The 8,205-nt window shown below is 56.6% G+C and overlaps 2 protein-coding genes across 8 annotated transcripts in view; one reads left to right on the forward strand and one right to left on the reverse strand.

The window, feature by feature from the left end:
- The window catches only part of FBXL8 (F-box and leucine rich repeat protein 8), a 4,040-nt gene extending 3,430 nt beyond the window's left edge, over positions 1-610 (reverse strand). The window contains exon 1 of the mRNA XM_004371506.2: positions 518-610. The gene's annotated coding sequence lies outside the window, so the exon portion shown is untranslated. The remainder of the gene's footprint in view (positions 1-517) is intronic.
- Positions 1-6,059, forward strand: part of TRADD (TNFRSF1A associated via death domain) — a 6,624-nt gene extending 565 nt beyond the window's left edge. Inside the window, exons 1-6 of one of the 7 annotated variants that reach the window (XM_023726836.1) lie at positions 145-533; positions 2,200-2,397; positions 2,558-3,798; positions 4,568-4,845; positions 4,927-5,116; positions 5,257-6,059. In XM_023726836.1, the coding sequence (XP_023582604.1) occupies positions 3,648-3,798; positions 4,568-4,845; positions 4,927-5,116; positions 5,257-5,567 (930 nt within the window). In that variant the 5' untranslated portion in view covers positions 145-533; positions 2,200-2,397; positions 2,558-3,647 and the 3' untranslated portion in view covers positions 5,568-6,059. Of the gene's footprint in view, positions 1-144; positions 534-672; positions 744-803; positions 2,398-2,557; positions 3,799-4,567; positions 4,846-4,926; positions 5,117-5,256 lie in introns of those variants that run through there. The other 6 variants (XM_023726838.1, XM_023726839.1, XM_023726842.1 and 3 more) reach the window with 6 other exon arrangements.
- Positions 6,060-8,205: the final 2,146 nt, after the last annotated feature.

Here is an 8,205-nt window from a genome sequence, read left to right on the forward strand (position 1 = left end):
TTTTTTTTTTTTTTTTTTTTTTTTTGAGCCCTGGTGGTTCAGTGGTTAAGCGGTCGGCTGGTAACTGAAACCCACCAGCTGAACCCACCAGCCGCTCCGTGGGAAAAAGATATGACAGTTTGCTTCCGCAAAAGATTTACAGCCTTGGAAACCCTATGGGACAGTCCTACTCCGTCCTTTAGGGTCTCTATGAATCACAATCAACTCGACGGCAATGGGTTTTGGAGCCTGGGGTTCCAGATATTATCGGCCGGGCTTGTACGTGGGACCCATAGATACCCCATTCTGAGTGCCAGGGAGTAACAGATCAGAGGTCAACGAGCCCGACCCCCGGGGAGCACCACAAAATTCTGGTCCTCAGGTGGTGTCCCCCCGGTGCCCCCTTGTGGATCCATCCCAATTCCACCGGAGGAGGCGGAGCAGCTCTCATCCTGGGGCCCTCTAGCCTCTTAAGAAAGGCGATCTTTCGAAGTCCCTTCCTGCTTCCTGCCGTCTAGCTTCGGCGCCGGTGTCTTACCAGCTCAGCGGTCCAGGTGGGCTCTGCTCCGAGACAGGGGAATGGCTGCGGAGGAAAGCTGGGCGAACTGGAGGCGCCAGGAGCAGCGGGGAGGAGGGGGAGGCGAGGGCGGACTGGGCGGCTCCGGCTGGGGAACCGCCCCTGCGGCTCCGCGCACACACGGAAGCGGCGCTGGCGGAGCGTAGCCCGGCGGGCGTGGGAATCTAGGCCGGGTGGAGGCGGCCAGGTTAGTGCGGAGGGTGGGTGGGCTTCCCGGTGCCAGTGGGAGCGGAGGTGGAATCCTGGCCTGGGAGTGTGAGCGCGGCGCGGCTGTCACTGTCACCCGCGGCTGCCCCGGCCTGGTAGTGGTGGCCTATTGCGCTGTTTCTGTGGAAGGCGGGGTGGGGGTGGATATGGACCCTGACCTCCGCAGGTTTCTTGACCCGACTAGGGCTTTCAAGAAGCGGCAGGGCGCTGCGGGTGAGAGGGAGGTGCGGGTGATTCTAAACAGACGTATGAGCGGAGACCCCTGCCCGTCCAAGCTTGTCGCAAGTGCGAATCCCCAGCATGGTTGGCGGGGGGGCTAGTGGGAGTCTGGGAAGCTCCCCTTGCGAGGTCTCGAGCGACGCAGCTGAGTAGGGGGCGCGCGGGGAGTCGAAGGCTTTCAGTCCACTAGGGGCCATGCCCGCAGGCTGTACCCGCCCATTTGGCTGGCAGTGGGTCTACCCGGGACTGTTAAGCTGTGTTGATGGGGCGCCACGCCGGGCTGGCCCCTGGTACTCGAGGTGGGTTTTCTTGGGTCAGTGCCCACGTGCTCCGCACAGCCTCTGCCCAGCTACGTGTTCCCAGGACTTAGCTCGGGAGCCTCCGCCCGGCCTGCAGAGGGGCGGACTCCTGGTGGGTGGGGCGCGGGGCTTCCCGAGGACGGGTTTCTGTGGCAGGACACGTGGGAAGGAGTTGCCAAGGGGAAAATGGGAGTCGAAGGCTCCTGACCTTTCTCTACTCTCTACCCTGTTAACTGACCCTCTCGACCTCCAGCCTTGTTTGACTTCCACCGTCTGTCCAGTCCTATTGAGTGCAGTGGGGCAGTCCTGCCCCCTCCAGGTTTCCTGTGCCTCCTGGCAGGTCTGATGGGCAGACTCTGGCCCCGCCCCTACTTCCACTCTTTGGGGCGGGACAACAGCCATCCCAAGACTGGTTAGGAAGAGGAAAGGTTTCAAGGACAGGTTTCCACTCTTCCCCTTCCCTTCTAGACTCCCCAGCGCGTCCCACTTATCTCCCCTCCTAGGTCCCACTTGTCACCTGCAAAATCTCACCCCCCCCCGTTATTTTCTTACTTTTTTTTAGAAGTTTTCTTTCTTTTTTAACACACTTACAAAGAAAATCAAAATCACCCCAAATTCCACCCCACAGAGATAATCAATGTTAACTTCCTAATAGTTTCCGGACGATTGTTTTGCGTAAATACACAAGTATTAATGTTTTCTACCAGAATATTTTGGGGGAGGGGACTCCAGAAGGCTTGTCCCCTGTGCTCAGACCCAGGGTAGGACCATTGCGAGGTATCATTTCTCTTGCCAGGGTCTGGGTGGTGCTGGGGGGCGGGGGGGCACCTGCCTGGTTACTGCACTCAGGTTAAGGTCAGAGAGCAGATCTGAGCTGCAGCCTTTGCTCTAAGCTCAGGATCTCTATCCCCTCCCCAGCCATGTCCAAGGTGTGGTCCTGGCTCCTCCTGGCACCCTCTCTTCTGAAGCTCCTTGTTACTCATGCAAATAGATGCCTGCTGGGGCTGGAGCAGTGACATCCAGGATGCCCACAGTTGGATCTCAGCACCCCTCCTAGCCCACCATATGTAAATGCCGAAGACCCAGGAATAAGGGAGTGTGACTAATGGGCAGGAGGTGAGATCTGGAGCCCATGTTTCCAGGAAAAGGGTGGGATGGGGTCTCAGGTGAGGTGGGGAGGAAGCAGTAGGGCAGTTCCCCATCTGTTGCCTCATGGGGCAGTGACTGGGAGGCTGTTGACCTGAGAGTCAGTGTGGTGGCCTCCCCCCTCCCCTAGGTTTTTGTCAGAAGATGACAGAAGGGACCCTGCTCTGGCTGGACAGGGAAGGGATATGTAAAAGAACCATTTGAGTTGCATATGACAAGAGCCCAGCTCCAATGACTTTAGAACAACAACAAAAAAATGATTTAGCCCACATAACTGAAAAGTCCAGGGTGCAGTGGCTTCAGGAAGAGCTAATTCCAGGAGCAAAGTGTGGTTAGGAATTCATCTCTCCATCTCTTATCTCTGTATTCCTCTCTGTGGGCTTCATTCTCAGCCAGGCTTTCTGAAAGCAATGGCAAAGGAGATCTACCACTTCCCACCAGTCAGCCCCAAGAGAAGGGAAGCTAGTACCTTTTTCTTACTGGGCTAGCCAAAGTTGCAGGATTGATTTTGATTTGGTTCAGCTTGAGTCCTATGCCCATCGCTGAATTAATCACTGCGGGAGGTGAATGGAATATGCTGATTGGCCGGGCCTGGATCGCAGGCACAGATCTGGAGCCATAGAGTGGGATTAGCCCTCTCAACAGGCACATTGATTGAGAAGCAGGAGGGGGAAGTCCCTAAAGTTCTGTCAGGGTTGAGAGAGGGATCTTGGGCAGGCTCAAACTACAGGCATCCTTGGAAGTGAAGCCAGGGGGCTGAAGAACAGGTGCAGTGGGAGTGCAGGTGAGAGAGCCTCCTGGAGGCTCAAGTTTAAGCTGAGGACAAAGCCAGGACATGGGTACCATTGGCTGTGGGATATGGCCACTATCCGTGATGATGTCTCCTAAACTGTCAGCTTTGGCTTTGAGTAAGAGAGACTCTCTGGCCTGAGGAGGGAGCAGAGCTTCTGCCTCCACTGTAGAGTCGTGACTCTGTTCTCCTGCCACTCTGACCCTGGGCTCTTTCTTGGAGAAGGCAGTGTAGGGACAGACCTCATTGCAAGGCTGGGCTCAACTCGGCTCTGTGCAGTGCACAAGGGGCTACCTGTGAGATGGTGAACTTCCAGTCCCAAGGGTGCCAGCTGGGTGGGGCTGCAGTGGTGGAGACAGCCGGGCCAGGACAGAGCTGTTTTCAGGTCTGGGAGTGACTTGGAGACCTCACTGCAAATTCAGGAGTTGGGATGGCCGCGGGGCCAAAAGAATGCGAGGAGTGGGTGGGCAGCGCATACCTGTTTGTGGAATCTTCGGTGGACAAGGTGATCCTGTCAGATACCTACGCTAACCCCCAGAAGAAGGTGGCAGTGTACAGCGCCCTGCGGACTGCATTGGCAGGTGCGTGGCTGGGCGGGCTGGGGCCGTTTGTGGGCGGGGCCAGGGGCTGAAACCCCACCTCCTAGACTCGGTGGGCCTGGCTAAAACGTGGCGTCAGGAAAGATCGCAGAGAGACCCCAGGCTGCGTAGGCTCTGTCTTCTCTGTTTAGGGCCTGTCCGTGGATGATCTGCCTGTTTGTGCGTTAACGTCCCCCTTGCTCGACTCTCCCTCTCCCCCAACGACCAGCCCGCTCACTCCTTTCTACTAATCGTGCCTCTCTTTCCTCTTTTCCTTTCTTGCTACAGCACTGCTTTCTCAAGACCCCCTCCCCAGTACCTTTCCTTCCGGATCTCCCTTTCCCATCTTAGGGCAGAGGCCACAGGAGGCTGAAGCCAGCCGGGGGGTCTCCAGTCCCAGAGCGGCGAGAGCCCCTCTGCTTCCCGGGCAGCGGGAGCCACACTTGGTGGAGGCAGAAGACCTGAGACCTCTCCCGCCCCTTTCTCGCCCCACTGGCCGCCTGATCAGACGGCTTGGCTGCCCAGGGCACATGCCCCTGTACTGCAAAGTCCCTCCCCACGTCCCATTTGCCCACCCTCATCTGGGTCTTCAGAAATGGGGTGGGAGGTACCCTCTCCGTCTTGGGGTAGGTCCTGGCCTTTATTCTGGGTTGTTGCTGTTTGCATCCCAATTTTGTTTCTCAACTGGGTGGTCTGGGGCAACTCCGCGCCCCAGGTCCGGAGAACGGCCCCGCGTAGGGACCGCACGGCGCCTGACTCCCCACCTCCGCAGAGAGCAGCGGGAGCCCGGACCAGCTGCAGATGCTCAAGATCCATCGCAGCGACCCGCAGCTGATCTTGCAGCTGCGTTTCTGCGGACGCCAGCCGTGCGACCGCTTCCTCCGCGCCTACCGCGAGGGGGCGCTGCGCGCCGCGCTGCAGAGGTGCTTGGCGGCGGCACTTGCCCTGAACTCGGTGCTGTTGCATCTGGAGCTGCGCGCTGGCGCTGAGCGGCTGGACGCTTTACTGTTGGACGAGGAGCGCTGCTTGAACTGCATCTTTGCCCAGAAGGTGCGGCAGGGCTGGGGTTGGGTGGGGTGGCGCAGGGATCCGCGGACCAGACCCCCACTGACGCTGCACTCCCCTCCTTAGCCCGACCGGTTGCGGGACGAGGAACTGGCTGAACTGGAGGATGCGCTCCGGAATCTGACGTGCGGCCCGGGGGGCCAGAGTGACGACGTGGAGGTCGCTCCGGCCCCCTTGCAGTCCCAGGCCCCCTCCCTGTCAGAGAAGCCATCGCCGCCTTCTGGCCAGACTTTTCTGTTCCAGGGTCAGCCTATAGGTGAGGCGCGCGGAGAGACTGGGTCGCCAGGAGGATGGAGTTTTGGAGGAGAGCGGTCTGGGTCTGGTAGTCAGGGGATGGAGAGGGGACTGGCTCTGGAGTCCCCCCGCGCTCAACCTGCCTCCCCACTCCCCCTGCAGTGAACCGGCCACTGAGCCTACAGGACCAGCAGACGTTTGCTCGCTCAGTGGGCCTCAAATGGCGCAAAGTGGGGCGCTCACTGCAGCGCGGCTGCCGAGCGCTGCGAGACCCGGTGCTGGACTCCTTGGCCTATGAGTATGAGCGCGACGGGCTGTACGAGCAGGCCTTCCAGCTACTGCGGCGCTTCGTGCAGGCTGAGGGCCGCCGCGCTACGCTGCAACGCCTAGTGGAGGCGCTGGAGGAGAACGAGCTCACCAGTCTGGCGGAGGACTTGCTGGGCCTGGCGGATCCCGATGGCCGCCTAGTTTAGGCCCAGTACCCAGGGAAGGGGCGGTCTGTCAGGCGCTCAGCCAGGAGCACCTTTATGCCTCTAGGCTCCCTTCTGCTGCTACTGCTGATCTCTGCCCATTCACAGGACTCCTAGACCACACTTAAAACCCCACTTGGCCTATCTGCTGGAGCTGCTGGGGCAGAGTTGACTGCCCCAAGCAGGGACACGGGAAGGGCCCACAAGCTTGCTGGGGTACACCATTGAGGATTCCACTCCAGATACTAGGATAGAAATGGGTCTGGGGGACCTGCTGTGGGGTCTGCCTGCCCCCCCCCCCCAAGAGGAGCTTGTGGCCAGTCCTTACCTCTTCACTGATTGAACAGTTACTCATTAGGCACCTGCTGTGTCGTAGGCATCTTCCTGGATGCTGTAAACACTTGGTGAGCAAGATACAGGAATCCTGCCTGCCCACAGCTCACACTCAATACGGGACCTCAAAAATTAAGTAACAGTAATAAAATGTAACCCATTTTTTAAAAATATTATTGTGTTTTCGGTGAGGGTTTACACAGCATTTTGGGTTTCCATTCAACAATTTCTACACAAGTTGTTCAGTGACATTGGTAACATTCTTCACAATGTGTGAACATTCTCATTATTTCTGTTCTGGTTGGTCCATTTCCATTAATCTAGTTTCCCTGTCCCCTTACATTCTTATCTGTTTTAAAGTAATTTGTTGACCATTTGGTCTCATATAGGTGATTTTTTAAAGGAGCACAGTATTTACGGGTGATATATTTTGAGCCAATTGGCTATTTAGCAAAAAAGTGACCTCAGAGGTTAGTTTCAGTTCAAGGTTTGAAGAGTATCTCAGGGCAATAGTTTCGGGCAGTCCTCCAGTCTCAACCAGTCCAGTAGGTCTGGGTTTGTTTTTTAAGGAATTTGAGGTTCTGTTCCACATTTTCCTCCCATTCTATCAGGATCCATCTATAGTGGTCGCCAGGCACCGTCTCATTCTTCGGGTTTCAGGGTAGATGAGGCTGTGGTTTGTAACCTGTTTTTTTATGTAAGAAGTACAAGGAGTTGTGGGAGCATTGAGGAGGGGCCTAACCAAGGCAGGGACTGGGGATGCTTCCTGGAGGAGATATGAGTGTGAATAAGGGGGTTGGTAGGAGAAGGGCAATGTTTTGGGCACAGCCAGCTTTAGGTGAGATCTTGAGGGAGGGATGTTAGAAGAACAGAAAGTTTATAGAGAGGCTGGATCTGGGGGCAGGTGGATTTCTTGAGAAGTCATTTGGTGAGTGGGGGAGGCAGATAGCACGGGTCTGGTTAGCCATCAGAGGCCTGGTGGTGCAATGGTTAAGAGCTTGGCCGCTAACCAAAAAGTTGGCAGTTTGGATCCACCAGCTGCTCCTTGGAAACCCTATGGGGCAGTTCTACTCTGTCCTATAGGGTCGCTATGAGTTAGAATCAACTCGACGGCAATGGGGTGAGTTGGGGGTTAGCCATCTTACAAAGTTTGGATTTTATCCTAAAGCAATGACTAGTTAGAAGCCTTTGAAGGGTTTCAGGAGCTGACTGGAAGGTTAGTTGGTGAGGATGCAGAGAGAGAAGATGGGCCCAGGCTGGGACAGTGGCAGCAGAGATAGGGGGAAGAGAATGAACACCGAGACCTCTTTAGGAGGAAAATGAACAGGCCTGGTGACACTGGATGAGGGGTGGGGTGAGAGGGCTCCAGAGTTTCTGCCTTTGCCATTTGGGTGGAGGATGGGGCCACCTGCTGCCATGGAGCAGAAGCCAGATCACAGGAATTTGTAGGAGGTGAGGTAGTAGGGAAAGCCAGTGTAGAGGACTCCTGAGAAGTCTGTGAACACGACAGACAGATCAGAACACAGGGCTAACTTTTTAAGGAAGAACACTGGTGGGAAGAAGTCTTCAGAGGGACAGGCAATAGCCAGTGGAAAGAGGATGGCGCTGGATAGCATTGCTGGTTCCAGTAGTAGCCTGTCCTCTGAGACGTGGGGGTAGGGGTTGTCTACTACAGGGCCCACTGTATAGGCTGGAACCTGGAGGTCCTGAGTTCGAGGAAGAGAGAGTTGGCAGCAAAGCTAGGCAAGCACTGGGCCCTCAGTCTCCAGGGTACCTCTCGGCCCATCTGGGTCCCAGATCAAACCCTTTGCTCACTGGCCTATTCCAGGAGCCTCCCAAACTGAACCAATCCCTGTAGCCCAGTCTGGCCTGTAGCAGTCCAGGCATGGTCACTTCCAACTTCGGGAGGCTATGCTGGTCTGGGGCACTGGGGACTAGGGGAGCCAGAACCGGGCCTGGGCCTGGCCCCGGGGTCCCTTAGCCCCTGGGGAGAAAGACTGAAGTGATTGCCGGTGAAGTTAAAGTAGACAGGATGGGCCCACTGTCATGTATTCCAGTGGGTGGACAGGGAGAGGGGCAAGGAAGGACAGAGGAAAGAGTCTTGGACTGAATTCCAGAAGACCTGGGGTATTGCTCTTACCTTCTGCCTGTGTGATCCTGGGCAAGGCACTTAGCTTCCTGAGGAGCAGTGTCCCCACCTGGACATAAGCAATGAGAACCCCTGCCAGGGTTGTAAGAACTGAATGAACTGTCGTGTGTGTGTGTGGGTGTGGGTGTGGGTGTGGGTGTGGGTGTGGGTGTGGGTGTG

The sequence above is a fragment of the Trichechus manatus genome, unplaced genomic scaffold (assembly GCF_000243295.1).
Source record: "Trichechus manatus latirostris isolate Lorelei unplaced genomic scaffold, TriManLat1.0 scaffold00014, whole genome shotgun sequence".
Classification (NCBI taxonomy): Eukaryota; Metazoa; Chordata; class Mammalia; order Sirenia; family Trichechidae; genus Trichechus; species Trichechus manatus.